This window comes from Stegostoma tigrinum, chromosome 12, assembly GCF_030684315.1.
Source record: "Stegostoma tigrinum isolate sSteTig4 chromosome 12, sSteTig4.hap1, whole genome shotgun sequence".
NCBI classification, from domain to species: domain Eukaryota; kingdom Metazoa; phylum Chordata; class Chondrichthyes; order Orectolobiformes; family Stegostomatidae; genus Stegostoma; species Stegostoma tigrinum.
The window spans coordinates 19274892-19291625 of NC_081365.1; the positions used below are offsets into that span (position 1 = coordinate 19274892).

The 16734-nt window shown below is 42.3% G+C and overlaps 1 protein-coding gene across 1 annotated transcript; it reads right to left on the minus strand.

Moving 5' to 3' along the window:
• Positions 1–5621: 5621 nt before the first annotated feature.
• On the minus strand, positions 5622–14607 carry ripply3 (ripply transcriptional repressor 3). The gene is made up of 4 exons (XM_048540895.2): positions 14379–14607; positions 13957–14023; positions 11346–11404; positions 5622–11100 (listed from the first exon to the last, which is right to left on the minus strand). Exons 1-4 carry the CDS (start codon positions 14477–14479, stop codon positions 10899–10901), a joined length of 429 nt encoding a protein of 142 aa, XP_048396852.1. The 5' UTR covers positions 14480–14607; the 3' UTR covers positions 5622–10898.
• Positions 14608–16734: the final 2127 nt, after the last annotated feature.

Genomic DNA, 16734 nt, shown 5'->3' on the forward strand with positions numbered 1-16734 from the left:
CTCATTACCTTGTACACCTCAATCAGGTCACCTTTCTTCCTCCTTCTCTCCAGAGAGAAAAGTCCGAGCTCAGTCAACCTTTCCATAAGACAAGCCCTCCTGTCCAGGCAGCATCCTGGTAAACCTCCTTTGCACCCTCTCCAAAGCCTCCACATCTTTCCTATAATAGGGTGACCAGCACTGGACACAATATTCCAAGCGTGGCCTCACCAGGGTTTTGTAGAGCTGCAGCATAACCTCGCGGCCCTTAAACTCGATCCCCCTGTTAATGAAAGCCAAAACACCATATGCTTTCTTAACAACCTTATCCACCTGGGTGGCAACTATGAGAGAGCTATGCACTTGAACACCAAGATTCCGCTGTTCCTCCACACTGCCGAGAATCCTGCCTTTCAGCCTTTAAGTTCGACCTTCCAAAATGCATCACTTCGCATTTATCCAGGTTGAACTCCATCTGCCATTTCTCAGCCCAGCTCTGCACACTGTCAATGTCTTGCTGAAGCCTGCAATAGCCCTCGATACTATCAACGGCACCTCCAATCTTTGTGTCATCAGTAAACATACTAACCCACCCCTCAACCTCCTCATCCAAGTCATTTATAAAAACTACAAAGAGCAGAGGCCCAAGAACAGAGCCCTGCGGGACACCACTCAGCACTGACCTCCAGGCAGAATACTTACCATCTACAGCCACTCTCCGCCTCCTGTCAGCCAACCAATTCTGAATCCAGACAGCCAAATCACCCTGTATCCCATACTTCCTGACTTTATGAATGAGGCTGCCATGGGGAACCTTATCAAATGCCTTGCTGAAGTCCATGTACACCACATCCATTGCTCGACCCTCGTCAACCTGTCTCGTGACTTCCTCAAAGAACTCAATAAGATTTGTAAGACATGATCTGCCCCTCACAAAGCCATGCTGACTCCCTTTAATCACGCTATGCTTTTCCAAATAGTCATAAATCCTATCCCTCAGAATTCTTTCCAAAACCTTGCTGACCACAGACGTAAGATTGACTGGTCTGTAATTTCCAGGGATTTCCCTATTCCCTTTCTTGAAAAGAGGAACAACATTTGCCTCCTTGCAATCTTCCGGTATGACTTTCGTGGAGAGTGAGGAAGCAAAGATCTTCGCCAGTGGCTTAGCCACCTCCTTTCTCGCTTCCCGGAGCAACCTAGGATAAATCTGGTCTGGCCCTGGGGACTTATCAATCTTAATGTTTGCCAAAATTTCCAGCACATCAACTTCCTCAATCTTGATCTGTTCAAGCCTGTTTTCCTGGTCCTCAAAGTTCTCATTCACAACAAGGTCCTTTTCCTTAGTGAAAACCGAAGCAAAAAACTCATTTAGGGCTTCCCCTATCTGCTCAGACTCCACGCACAAGTTCCCTACGCTATCCCTGATCAGCCCTACATTCTCCCTGATCATTCTCTTATTCTTCATGTATGAATAAAATGCCTTCAGGTTCTCCCTAATCCTTCCTGCCAAGCCTTTCTCGTGCCCCCTCCTGGCCCTCCTCAGTCCACTTTTGAGCTCCTTCTGAGCAAGCCTGTAATCCTCTAAAGCTGTGCTAGACCCTTGCTTCTTCCACCTTACGTAAGCTGCCTTTTTCTTTTTGACGAGAAGCACCTCTGTTCCTGTCATCCAAGGCTCCTTAATCTTACCCCTTCTTACATGACTCAGAGGAACAGATTTATGCATCACTCACAACAACTGCTCCTTAAACAGCCTCCACATGTCTGTTGTGCCCTTTCTGTGGAACAATTGCTCCCAATCTGTACTTCCCAACTCCTGCCTTACAGTGTCATAGTTCCCTTTTCCCCAGTTAAATATCTGCCCCTTGTAACTGCTCCTTTCCCTTTCCATGGCTATGGTAAATGTGAGGCTGTTGTGGTCACTGTCGCCAAAGTGTTCTCCCACCACGAGATCTGACACCTGTCCTGGCTCATTGCCGAGTGCCAAATCCAAAATGGCTCCCCCCTCGTCGGCCTGTCCACATACTGAGTATGGTGGAGTTCAGTCTGCAGTTTGAAAGAGAGAAGGCAAAATCGGATGTAATGGTGTCACAGTTAAATAAAGGTAATTACAGGGGCATGAGAGAGAAACTGACGAAAATCGACTGGAAGCAGAGCCTAGCAGGGAAGACAGTAGAGCAACAATGGCAGGAGTTTCTGGGTGTAATTGAGGACACAGTACAGAGGTTCATCCCAAAGAAAAGAAAGATTATCCGGGGCGGATTAGACAGCCATGGCTGACAAAGGAAGTCAGGAAATGTATCAAAGGAAAAGAAACGGCCTATAAAGTAGCCAAGAGCACTGGGAAATCAGAAGATTGGGAAGGCTACAAAAACAAACAGAGGATAACAAAGAGAGGAATAAGGAAGGAGAGGATCAAATATGAAGGTAGGCAAACCAGAAATGTTAGAAATGATAGTAAAAGCTTCTTTCAATGCATAAGAAACAAATGAGAGGCAAAAGTAGACATTGGCCTGCTCCAAATTGATGCTGGAAGGCTAGTGATGGGAGATAAGGAAATAGCTGAAGAACTTAAAAAGTACTTTGTGTCAGTCTTCACAGTGGAAGACATGAGTAGTATCCCAACAATTGAGAGTCAGAGGCAGAATTGAGTATGGTAGGCATTACAAAAGAGAAAGTGCTAGAAAAGCTAAAAGGTCTAAAAATTGATAAATCTCCTGGCCCCGATGGGCTGCATCCTAGAGTTCTGAGGGAGGTGATTGAAGAAATAGTGGAGGCATTGGTTGTGATCTTTCAAAAGCCACTGGAGTCAGGGAATGTCCCAGATTGTTTGAAAATTGCTGTTGTAACCCCTTTGTTTAAGAAAGGATCAAGACAAAAGATGGACAATTATAAGCCGATTAGCCTAAGCTCGGTTGTTGGTAAAATTCTAGAATCCATTGTTAAGGATGAGATTTCTAAATTTTTGGATGTGCAGGGTTGGATTAGAACAAGTCAACATGGATTTAGTAAGAGGAGGTTGTGCCTGACAAACCTGTTAGAATTCTTTGAAGAGGTAACAAGTATGTTAGACCAGGGAAACCCAGTGGATGTTATTAAACTAGACTTTCAAAAGGCCTTTGATAAGGTGCCTCACGGGAGGCTGCTGAGTAAGGTGAGAGCCCATGGTGTTCGAGGTGAGCTACTGGCTTGGATTGAGGATTGGCTGTCTGACAGAAGGCAGAGAGTTGGGATAAAAGGCTGTTTTTCAGAATGGCAACCGGTGACGAGTGGTGTCCCGCAGGGTTCAGTATTGGGGGCCGCAGCTGTTCACTTTACATATTAATGATCTGGATGAAGGGAATGGGGGCATTCTGGTGAAGTTTGTCAATGATACGAAGTTAGGTGGACAGGCAGGTAGTACAAAGGAGATGGGAAGGCTGCAGAAAGATTTAGACAGTTTAGGAGAGTGGTCCAGGAAATGGCTGATGAAATTCAATGTGAGCAAATGTGAGGCCTTGCACTTTGGAAAAAAGAATACAGGCATGGACTATTTTCTAAACGGTGAGAAAATTCATAAAGCCGAAGTACAAAGGGATTTGGGAGAGTTAGTCCAGGATTCTCTAAAAATTAACTTGCAGGTTGAGCCGGTGATTAAGAAAACAAATGTAATGTTGTCATTTATCTCAAGAGGGTTGGAGCAGCGATGTGCTTCTGGGACTTTATAAAGCTCTAATTAGGCCCCATTTAGAATACTGTGTCCAATTTTGGGCCCCACACCTCAGGAAGGATATACTGGCACAGGAGCACATCCAGCAGAGATTCACACGAATGATCCCTGGAATGGTAGGCCTAACATACGATGAATGGCTGAGGATCCTGGGATTGGTTGAGGAAAGATCTAATAGGAACTTACAAGATAATGTATGGCTTAGAAAGGGTGGACACTAGGAAGTTGTTTCCGTTAGGTGGGGAGACTAGGACCTGTGGGCACAGCCTTAGAATTAGAAGGGCTCAATTTAGAACAGAAATGAGAAGACATTTCTAAAGCCAGAGAGTGGTGGGCCTGTGGAATTCATTGCCACGGAGCGCAGTGGAGGCCGGGACGTTAAATGTCTTCAAGGCAGAGGTTGATAAATTCCTGATCTCGCAAGGAATTAAGGGCTATGGGCAGAGTGCAGGGAAGTGGAGTTGAAATGCCCATCAGCCATGATTTAAATGGCGGAGTGGACTCGATGGGCCGAATGGCCTTACTTCCACTCCTATGTGTTATGGTCTTATAGGCTGTGGAAGAAACAGTTTGACAGGCCACTTGGCTTCTTTTCATTCAACTTATGTTATGATTTTATCTCATTGACTGCATAAATCTAACAAATAAAGTTAACTCTGTGTTATCATAATTTGTCAACAAAAATATTTTATCATGGGATTCATGTCACTGGTAAGGCCAGTGTTTTCAGCCCATTCCTAGTCGCCTTTGAATTGAATAGTTTGCTCGACTACTTCAGGGGGCAGTTAAGTGTCAATTAATTCTACATCACATGTAAGTAAGAGCAGATTAAGATAGATGAAAGTTTGGGAATCAATAGTATCCTCACTTAAAGGGCATTAGTGAAGGAGATGGGTTTTTAAGATAATCCGTGGCCAACTTTACTGAGACTAGATTTTTTAATTTCAGATTTTGTTAATTGAAGCTACCTTAACTCTTTGGAGGCTGGATGTCTAGATCACTTATACAGTAGCATTACCTACATGCCATTACTTGGACCCCCTGCCACCAGATGCCCCCCTCCACTCATCTTGCTGTGCAGTCTGCAGAAAATTTTTATATAGAATTCCTACTGTGCAGAAACAGGCCATTTAGCCCAATGAGCCCACGCCGACCCTCTGAAAAGCATGCCTCCAACCCTATTCTGGCAACATTGCATTTTCCATGGCCAATCCACCTACTTTGCACATCTTTGGACTGTGGGAGGAAACCATAGCACCTGAAGGAAACCCATACAGATCTGGCAAAACATGCAAACTCAACCACAGAAAGTTGCCTGAGAGTGGAATCAAACCTGGGTCCCTGGCGCAGTGAGGCAACAGTGCTGCCCCCTGAGCTACTGTGCAGCCTATTGTATATCATGTAGATTTTCCACTTGTATTAGCATCATAGAAGCTTGATTATCTGAAGATAGTCCCTAATATAGCCATTACTACCTTTTGGAAATAAGGATTATTTTAGGGCATGCACTGTCTAACATTATGGAGCCTTACATTCTCATCATTGTGCAGCAGAATATTTTGTTGAAAGGTTCATCATTGTATCTCGGGGAGTAGGAAGATGATGAATGGTAATAGATTTGCCCAGCATCAGAGTCTTGGAAGCAAGTGGCATAATTTGACCAACAAAAGATAGAAAAAGATAAAATATTATATGAAGGGTCTAAAATCCTACTTTTCATATCAAATCCCTCTTTGGGAAGCCCTACAATAAAAAAATGTTGACATTTGGAAAGTATATGCAGGTGAAGAGGAGGAAAGCTAAGTCAAAAACCATACATCCACATAACATGAGGGAGTGGAATTGACTGAAGCAGCATGTGATAGAAAGTCAAAGTGATCTCTCAAACCATGGATCAAATCAGAGTTCCGCAATACTTTAATGGTCAGTCATGACAGGCAGTAGACAATTAAGCAACAGGTAAGGAGACTCCAGAAACATTCACATCCCAATGGTGGGACAATCCAGCACATTACTACAGAACACACGGATGAAACATTTGTAACCACCTTTAGCCAGAAATGTTGAGATGGATACTTGATCTTGGCCTCCTTCAGAGGTCCTTGCCCTCATAATATTCAGCCAAATCGATTCAATCCATGTGATATTCTAGTTATCTTTGGGCTTTTGTGTTTTCACCAGTTTCTTTACATCATCATCGACAACCAACATCTAGGCCCTAAGCCCTGGGATTTCTGTCTCCAAACCTCTCTCTCCCAAGACCATTTTAAAAACCTACCTCTTTACCGAAAGAAAAGAAAGACTCATATTTTTACAGCATGTGTATTGATCAGCTTATAAAGTACAGTTACTGTTACATTGCAGGAAAACACACTGGCAAATCAAAGATAATAATCAAAAACCTTTCTCTTAAAAGATTTTGATTGAGGGATAAGTATTGACTAGATCATTAGAGAACATTTTTCTTCAATATAGGTCTTTTACAAACATCCAAATCGGCAGATGGAGACCATGGTTTAATAACTCTTCTAACTGTGCAGCACTTCCTCAGTAATGTACTGAAGTTTCAGTCTGAATTTTGTGTTCAATTGTTTGGAGCGAGACTTGAATGCATAACCTTGTGATTTGAAAGGAAGAGTGCCACTGATCAACATTGCCATTTAACAAACCTGTCACTCATCTAAACTATTAGTCAACCTTCCAAATATCCGCTTCTTTGGCCTCTTATATGTTTGTATTTGATTATGCTATGACAAAGTACCTCAGGATGTTGTTCTACGTCATTGATAGTTGGGAAGATCAGCATGGTCTTGACAAGTTGGGTGAGTGGGCATCAATGGCAGATGCAGTATGATTTGGACAAGTGTGAGGTTATTGACTTTGGAAGCAACAAGAAGGCAGATTACAACCTGAATGGTTGTAAATTAGGAGAGGGGAGTGTGCAGGAGACCTGGGTGTCCTTGTGAACCAGTCGTTGAAGGCAGATATGCAGATACAGTGCTCGTGAAGGCAGATGTTATTTTGGCCTTCATTGTGAAAGGTTTGGAGTATAGGAGCAGGGATGTGTTGTTACAGTTATCAGGGCCTTGGTGAGGGTCTAGACCCGAAACATCAGCCTTCCTGCTCCTCTGATGCTGCTTGGCCTGCTGTGTTCATCCAACTCTACACCTTGTTATCCCAGAATACAGTGTGTAGTTTTGGTCTCCTTTTCTGAGGAAGAATGCTCTTGCTTTCAAGGGAGCACAGTGAATGTTTACCAAGCTAATTCCAGGGATGTGGGACTGATGCATGAGGAGAGATTGATTAGGTCAGGATTGTTGTTGCTGGAGTTCAATGAATGAGGCGGCATTTCATAGAGACTTACACAATTCAAACAGGGCTAGACAGAATAGATGCAGGGAGGATGTTCCCGAAGGTGGGTGTGTCCAGAACTATGGGGTCACAGTCTGAGGATTCGGGGTATGCCATTTAGGACGGTGATGAGGAGACAGTGAGCCTGTGGAATTCATTACCACAGGAAGTAGTTGATGTCAAAACATTTAATGTATTCAAGAGGTGGCCAGATATTGCACTAGGGGTGAATGGGATCAAAGGTTATAGGGAGAAAGCAGGATTAAGCTATTGACTTGGACGATCTGCCATGATTGTGATGAATGGCGGAGCAGGCCCAAAGGGTCAAATGGCCTCCTCCTGCTCCTATTTTCTGCTTCTATGTTTCTCTGTCACAAGACCACTAAGGGCTGTGCAGTGCACAGAAAATGATTTCTCTCTCGTTGCACCTGCATAATTTTGATACTTCTAACTTGTTTAAAATTTTTTCATTTATTTAAAATTTTGTCATGATGGGAGATTTCATATGTTGTCATAGTATTTCATTGAGTCAATGTATGGAATATAGTCGTAAGCTCTTGCTGTAATGTACTGACTTATTTGTAATAAAAATATGTCTTTGTTTATTCAGACAAAGGGTTGTGAATGCCCACTGATAATGAGACTTAGACTTCTGGCTGGGTTCCTTTGGCACACATCAATACTTAGATGGCAGCATTTCATGACACTTGAAGTTGTTTATCATGCTCAGAAATGCAGCTATACCTACTGCACCAGAAGGACTATAACTTCCTCATGCTGTAATTTGCAGACAAGAAGGAAATCTACATCAAAAGGTTCACCGCACCTGCTTTGATGTTCTTATAATCATATGTAGGGAGTGTCCATAAACTCTGGGTCAAGTTCCGTATCAATACTAGTAAGAGTCTAGAATGATTGGTAAGCACAGGGTACTGAAAGTAAATAAAAATAATCTAAAACATGTGTGAAAGTCAGTCGACTCAAATACTTGTGATATCAAAAGGTAAAAACACAAATTAAGTATAAAGTTAAAGTCACCATAGTCCCAGAGGACCATAGGGCTGCTCACTTATGAGACAGAGAAGACTGATAGTGGTTTAATCTGAAGGTCACCATATCTCAGGCAAGGAGAAAGGTTGAGAAGGTAGGTAATCTGGTATAAACATGCTTGAAACAAGTAATATTGCATGTGACAGCAATAACAGTGTGGACAATGGAATAAAGCTCAAAATAGAAGCGAAGTGTCCTTTTGACCAATTTTCTAGCACCTTTAATGATTTTTGCACATGTACCCGAAGGTTTCTCTGCAATGGCAATTCCTTTAGAATTGTCTCTTTTAGTTTAACTTCCATTTCTTCATTATTCCAAACATATTGTATCACTTCACATTTCATCTATAATACAGCCACTCCTCTACCTGACTACTTGCCTATATCCTCTTGAAATCTATCACTATCTCCTCAAATTTCACAATACATATATGTGTTATATAGCTTGACCTCTTTCAAAAAAAAATTATGAAGTACTTTACTCTTTCACATGAATCCCTGAAAATTAAAAATCAACATCTAAGAAAATTTCAGGTTTTTTATTAAAACTAAATGGCCACATTCCATTATAACCAGCAATCATGTAAGAACCAAAACAGTGGGAATGTAATTAAGCTATTCGGCCCCTCTAACTGCTCGACCATTCAATGAGCACTGACTTACAACTCTGCAACATGTTCTTGTGCAATATCCATATCCTTTGATTCTTTGAATATACAAAAATGTGTCAATCCCTAACTTGAAAATGCTCAACAACTGTTCTGCATTAGAGATTTCCAAAGACAACCCTTTGAATGGAAAACAATTTTAAGTGTGGCACTTTTGGTGGTTTGGGTACATATATCCCCAAGTTACTCTGCTCCTGCACTCCATTTAGGATCGACCCTTATGGTTTGTATCGCATCTCACCATTATTGTGAACAAAATCCTTGACTGCCCTGTCAATCAAAAATCTGTCTAACTCTGGGGAAACACCCTCCTAGTGTCCACTTTGCCAAGCATATTAAAATTTGTATTTGTTTCAATTAGATCACATCTCATTCTTCAGACGTCTATGGAATAATATCCAAATCTACTCAGTCTCCCTGCATTCTAACAATCAGTCTAATTAAGTTTGTTGCACTCCTTCAATAAAAGTAGATTCTTCTCAGAGCCAAAAGGTGCACAGTGATGCAGGTATGGTCTCAGCCAGGCCCTATATATTTGCAATAGACCTTTATTTTTCTACGATAATGAGATAACAAGGTGGAGAGCTGGATGAACACAACAGACCAAGCAACATCAGAGGAGCAGGAAAGCTGACAATTCAGGCCTAGGCCCTTCTTCAGAAAATATTTTTCTATACTCCCTTTGCAATAAAGTCTAGCATATTATTTGTTTTCTTAACTGCTTGCTATACCTGCTATGTTAATTTTGTTTGTTAATGTATCAATATCATCTTAATCACTCTGACTACTAATATTTCCTAGTCTGCCACCATCTAAAGACTATTCTACTCTTCTAATCTTCTAATTCATATTTCCCCATGTTATATTCCATTATGTTAGGCGGCATGGTGGATCATTGGTTAGCACAGCTGTCTCTTAGCACCAGGAATGTGGGTTTGATTCAACCTGTGGGTGACTGTATGAAGTTTGCACATTCTCCCTGTGTAGGCATGGTTTCCTCCCACAGTCCAAAGATATGCAGGTTAGATGTATTGCCTGTGGTAAATTGCCCATAGTGTCCAGAGATGCGCAGGTTAGGTGGATTAACGACTGGGAATACAGGGATTGGGTGGGATGCTTTTTAAAGGGTTGGTGTAAACTTGATGGGCTAAATGGCCTGCTTCCACACTGTAGGGATTTTATGATTATATTAAAATTTATATCAATATTTAAGGCATTTTGACTCAAAATTACGTTACAAGGCTTCATTGATTTTTATTTGCTCTTTCAGTTGACACCCTTACCTCAGCACTGATAATCCAAACCATGCGTTGCTCTTCACATCAGACCTAAAACGTTAATTCTGTTTCCTTCGCCACAATGTTGCCAGGCAACTGAGTTCCTCCAGCATTTTGTGTATTTTTTTCTATAATAGCAATGGATGTCATCTTATTTTCAAATTTCCAACTGTTTTTAAAATCTGCGTTACCTTCCTTTCTGGTGTGCCATTGCGTGAGCAGAAGTTAAAATAAAAGGTAGAATTCTCCAAAAGAAGTTTTCTTTTACCCTGGACTCAGGTTGTGTCCTGTGGCTGAATTCAGGGTGCACTTAGAACTGGAGATGCTGTAGATGCAATATCTGTGAAGTGAAAGCACTTTGCACCAATGTTGCAAATTTATTGTAAATGTCCAAAGACTCCGTTGCCTGTGTAGGATTCAAACCCAGACCCTTGCTGTAAATGGACTGTGCGTGAGATCGTCGCACCACCTACAGACACTGACATACGCGGAAAATGTTAGAGAATATCAACTAACAAGTTATTTTAAGACTGGTGACATCGGATACTTTACTGACTTAGAAAGTTCCTGCTTGCTAGGATCCTCTGTATTAAATTTTACCCTCATGTGAAAAGTTTATATGTTTAAAGTTCTTAAGGTAATAATCATACAAAATATATTCACATACACACAGACATAAAACAGTGCAAATGTGTCATTGCCCTGCAGTGTTATAGATACCTAACTAACCGGTCTGAGTTACAGCTACAAATGAGAGCAGGGAGCAGAGAGTTGTGCTGGCCTTTAGTTTTGTTGTGGTGGTATCACTTTCGGAAGGCAAGATTTTTCCGCTTCGAAGCCACTCCATCTCCTGCTCCGATTCATTTCACTGTTTCCAAAACATCCCCGCTGTTTCCGGGGTACTTTCTGATTCTAAGCCACAGGACATGAGTTTGTCCTCCTCCTCCTCCTCCTCCTCTGAATCGTCATTGTAGAAATGAATTGTTGCCTGAACAGGGAAGCTGGCCAGAACCTTCTCTCCCATGTGGTGTAGGTAATGTTCAGCTTTGGATCTGGGTAGGTACAGCCTGGAAAGAAAAACATGAATGCTAACAATACGGCCCAGCACATTCAGTTACAGCGACCTTGACAAATGTCTTTAAAATACCGTGTTTTTTTTTCAGAAAAAGGCCTTCGAACCGATTTCCTACCCCAGGTCTAACATGCTTCATTTTTTTTACATCGGACTGATAAAATTCAGATTTGGGGGTTCGAACTTTATTTATTTATTATCGAAGACAGTAGAAGCAGGAATGGTCTAGTCCTTACGCACCTGACAGGGTGTTGAAATCCTAGGGGTCGCCTGGTTTCAGAGGGACTGTCACAACCACGCTGTATAGTGTGAAAAAAAGAATATTTAACTACAAATGTGTTATGTGCTTTGGAAATCATCGGTATTCGCGAACTTGCGTCTGAATGCATGTTACCATAAGCCTCCACTCCGCAAAACCCCCAGACCCAGCCCGTGGGTAAATCTGTAAGTGGCTGAAATGAGTGCCGCGGTATAATGTATAGTGGTTCCAAAAACCGAGTTTCCTGTTCTGCTGTTTAAGACAGTGATTGTGCTAACGTGGCATTAACTAAATAGCGGATAGCAATTGCTTCAAATTGGCCCGTGCTCTCTTTCTGTCTCTCTGACCCTTGTCTCCTTCCCGCCAGTCTTGTAGTTAATTCTAGCTCATAGTGCATCTCTATTATAATGCAGTGTACAGCACTCCATACTGTGGCACCTTCCTTCCAAACAATTAATAAACCATCTTAACTCATTTGACCAATCTGCTTTTATCTTCAAAATAATTCTCATTTCGCACCTCAGTCCAAATCATAGGCATATTCCCCCGTTCATCCTTACTAATGGTCTCGGTCTGTTCATCCATTTTAAATGAAAAATCCTGAATCTTTTTAGTCAGTGGTGCAATGTAAGTTCTTTCATTGAGCTGGTCTTTGAAATAAAACAAATCCGTATGTATGTTTAAAACATCTTACTTTTGCACACAGCATCCTCGACTACACAAGATTATAGTCAAATTTTGTGCCGATGTTTTTGGTTATAGATGTCTGCTCAAAACTTAACGAATCGGAATCAGAGAACTAAAATCAGTGACATTTGACAATTAAATCGTACATATTGAAGGAAATATTCCCCTCAAACTATGGGAAAGCTTGTTTTCTCCATTGACTGTGAATGCGGGGCGTAGTAGGGAGTCGGGGGGGGGGAGGCTCAACACATGTAGCGTCAGTTATAACTGATTTGTGTAATTCTTAACCTATTCATGTATAGATCTAAATTACAAGCACTCAGCCTAAGAATCTATACAGGGAGGTGCTGTACGAATAAAAGGCAATTATTTTGATTGTCAAGTAAGTTAGAATAACTAAATGCTGGAAATACACTACCGAAATACAGGTGTAATTATTGGCTGTCTACAGTCTGAACATATGTAATGGGATAGGAGTAAAACAGCCCATCAAACTGTCTCGTTTGGACATGGTGTCATCTACACACACCATACTCCATACACCACATTCCCTAAAAAAAACTGGCACTTTCCTGGGAAATGCAAAAAAAACAAGAAAGAAACACCCGTGGCTAATTCAAGGTAAGAAAATATTGTAAAATTCCCCTCTAGCCTGAGAAGGCAATCAGAAAAATTCCTGAAGACTACAAAAACTTAGTTCCCTAATCTTTGTCAATCCATTTTCCTTCTAAAGTTTGAGGTCTTGACCAGTCTTTTCTAAGTTTGTAAGATGGAGCTAGATCGATAGCTCGGGGGAGGAAGGCTACTACTTCTACTTTGAATCTAATGGTCCGAGCAAAACATTCTAACGTTCCATTTGCAACTTTGGCAACAGCGGTCATGAATAAGCGATAATTCATGAGCGCTAACCCCAGTTTCTTCTGTTGCTCAACCACCTTCAGGTATGTTAACCAGCGTGGTCCATACCTGCTTGGAATGTCCTTTTTGCTCGGTTACATCATGCCATACCTGTCTGTATGAAAAGACATCTACTAGAAGCAGGTCAATTCCCTCACTCAATTCCCTCGATCCTAACATGCCCCCACTCCCATGTATTTGCGTTATCCCAAATTTGTGAATGTAGTGCCCGAGTACCTTTATGAGTACAGGTGACAAAACGTTAAGTTGCAAAACGATCAATTAATCCCTGTTCTCTCCTATTGACTGTACCTCCCAATGCTATTACCCTCCGCATATGTGGATGCAACTATTTATCTAATCTCAGATCTGCGGCGAAATACAACATTACCTAGTACCCTTTTCGTGTCACATTCAATCTGAGGTTATTCGGCGATCTAGCTACAACTGAACAACCTTCTCAAAACATTCTGAAACATGCATTTAAACAGAAAATTTTAGATGTGTTTAGAAATACAAACGATTAATAGTTGATTTGCACACTAGAGACACAGAAATTACAGGATTTAGATTGTGGAAATACTAACAAAAACACTGAAAGGCCGGAGCATAAACAGAAAGTGTTGCTTATGTATAAAATAGAAATGCAGACAGAAAATAGTCTATTATGAGTAGTCCATAGGCAAACGGAAAGTGGTGGGTGTATATAACGCAATGAAATATAAAACGTGTTTAAACATGTTGGATATGCACAATGCATTAATGGGTATTTGAAAGTGTAAAGATATATTTTGCAGTGTTGATGAAACTATCTTTTTTTCAGATATTGACAGACGTGCTCCTGGCTTTTGATTGATTTTGCTCTAGACATTATTTCTATATGGGCTCTGGGAATCTCCTGCGAAATCGAATTTCATCCGAAATCCCAGCTCGGTTTAGGGTGCAGTTTCACAGCGATTGGAGGTGACTCACGGTGAACACGTGCGGACAGGAGAACTCCTTTCTTACCGAGCTCTGCCTCTGCTTTTCCGCGTCTCTCGCTGTCATCATCCAGGGTCTCCACCACGCTGAGGAACTGTACACAAAGAAGCAAAGCGAAACAAGCCGGTAATGTTAACGAGCCGGTGCTGATAAAAAAACCCAACCCAGGAAAGGAACAAAACTCAATTTCTGGCAACTTTTATATGGTAACATTCAACAAGGACAATTCTGCAAAAGCAGATGACTTAAAATTGCAATACACGACCCATACGTGATTTGAAATTAAAGGCTTCTAAGATAACCTTTTTAATTCGTTTTAGTTTTAGGAACTGAACAGTTTATTTGTACTGGTAAATGTTACATAATGACACCGGCATTCAAATGCTTCCCTTCAATCTAATAGGTTTAAACGGGAATATTTCAGTACAAGTTACAAATCGCCCGCTTACTTGTGAGCCTGCTCCGAGTTCCGTGTTTCTGCGTGGAGTCCCCCGCAGCACTGACAGGCCAGTCTCACTTTGGCCCGGACACAGTAAAGGGCACTGTCCATTCTAGCGTAACTTCAGCCAGCCAGCGACAGACCCCGGACGACAAGTGACATCTCGTCACCCAGCCTCCAGGCCTTATCTGCACTCCTTCAGCAGCCCGAGGGGCTGAGGGCGTGTGCTTCCGTTTGGCTCAGGGCTGCATCTCTGAAAGGAACGCCGACAATGTGGACGAGAACCCTTCATATGTGAGGCTTTTTGCTGAAGCCGCTGACTCTGAAGCATTTTTAAAAAATTTACATTTTCAACCTTGCAGACAAATCCACACATTTAATCGCAAGCGCATTCTTGCAACAAACTGGTCGTCAAAAATCATGCTTACTCCTGATATGTTCAGAAAAACCAGGACAGCGAGTCTCCTTCAAATTTAACAGTTTTGCTTTAGGACTCTACTGCTATCCACCTTCATCATGCAAATGTAGGTTTCTGCTCACTTCCCCACTCCCGCCACACCCCCGCAAGCCACGTTCATCAGTCCACTAAATAAATCTGTCTCTTTTAGCGTCAATAATCTGATACAGTGCACCAGGACCTGTCCTCAGTCACATCAATTATTGAGAACATCTCATTAACAAAATAGATAACAAGGTGTAGAGCTGGATGAATACAACAGGCCAAGCAGCATCAGAGGAGCAGGAAGACGGACGTTTCGGTTCTGGATGGTCCTTCAGAAAGGCTGTGTTCATCCAGCACTACACCTTGTTATCTCAGATACTCCAAGCATCGGCAGTTCCTACTATCTCCTCATCAGCAAAATACCTGTTTTCATTTTGGACAGATTTTTGATAAGACGTAGTAGTTCAATATTGGACACGAACTGTTTACATGATAGCAGTCAGATACATGATCAGATCATTTTCACTGTTCTCGTGACAAGAAAGCGAATTCAATTCAGAAAGACTGAGATAGGACGGCTAACACATTTAAACAGACAGGGCTGAAAACAGAAGCTGCTGGAAAAGCTCAGCAGGCCGGTCGGCATCCGTGAAGGAAAACTCAGAAGTAGCGTTTCGGGTCCGGTGACCGTTCCTCAGAAGCAGACAGCCATTTAGATGGAGATGAGGCAGTCTCGCGTTTTAGGAATGAAACTTGACGTGATAGCTAATCGCGACTAGAGGGGGTCATCAGCTTTAGAAAAAACCACGCCGTCCGCAGGCGCCCCAGCAGGTTAGCTTCTGTGGATATATCTTGGCGCGCACGTGGTGAAAGTGGTGTCTCGTATAATCCGAAGTTTTTCTCTCAATTCATGTACGCTAGTCACCACGTAAAGGCAAGTTGTACCTATCTAAGATAAAATGTGAGGCTGGATGAACACAGCAGGCCCAGCAGCATCTAGGCCCGAAACGTCAGCTTTTGTGCTCCTGAGATGCTGCTTGGCCTGCTGTGTTCATCCAGCCTCACATTTTATTATCTTGGAATCTCCAGCATCTGCAGTTCCCATTATCTCTGATGAAGGGTCTAGGCCTGAAACGTCAGCTTTTGTGCTCCTGAGAGGCTGCTGGGCCTGCTGTGTTCATCCAGCCTCACATTTTATTATCTTGTACCTATCTACTCAGACATAGTAAGAACTGCCGATGCTGGAGTCAGAGATAACACAGTGTGGAGCTTTTACAAATCTACAGTGTATTCCAACTAGTTGCTGTTGATAAAAAAAAGTAACACAAGGCTGCAGAGTGTTGCACACGCTATATGATGCACTTGATGTGTTACCACTGTAGACATTACAGTCAGCAGCAGTAATGCAGATAAATGTATTCTTAATCAACCTGCTCAAGCACATCATGGCACTCCTTTCAGGCTCAAACCTGCTGAATTTTTCCAGCATTTTCCATTTGTATTATAATAAATTACAAACCAATGTGAAACCGTATTATCAGAGATAATGGGAACTGCAGATGCTGGAGAATTCCAAGATAATAAAATGTGAGGCTGGATGAACACAGCAGGCCAAGCAGCATCTCAGGAGCACAAAAGCTGACGTTTCGGGCCTAGACCCTTTATCAGAGAGGGGGATGGGGAGAGGGAACTGGAATAAATAGGGAGAGAGGGGGAGGCGGACCGAAGATGGCGAGTAAAGAAGATAGGTGGAGAGAGTATAGGTGGGGAGGTAGGGAGGGGATAGGTCAGTCCAGGGAAGACGGACAGGTCAAGGAGGTGGGATGAGGTTAGTAGGTGGCTGGGGGTGCGGCTAGGGGTGGGAGGAAGGGATGGGTGAGAGGAAGAACCGGTTAGGGAGGCAGAGACAGGTTGGACTGATTTT

Bases quoted from the DNA above. Each gene is read 5' to 3' on its own strand.
- ripply3 (XM_048540895.2), bottom strand. From the start codon at position 14,479: ATGGACAGTGCCCTTTACTGTGTCCGGGCCAAAGTGAGACTGGCCTGT. The intron at 14,024-14,378 runs GTAAGCGGGCGA...CTTTGTGTACAG, and splicing joins AACTCGGAGCAGGCTCACAA to TTCCTCAGCGTGGTGGAGAC. The intron at 11,101-11,345 runs GTGCGTAAGGAC...TTTTCTTTCCAG, and splicing joins GGATTTCAACACCCTGTCAG to GCTGTACCTACCCAGATCCA.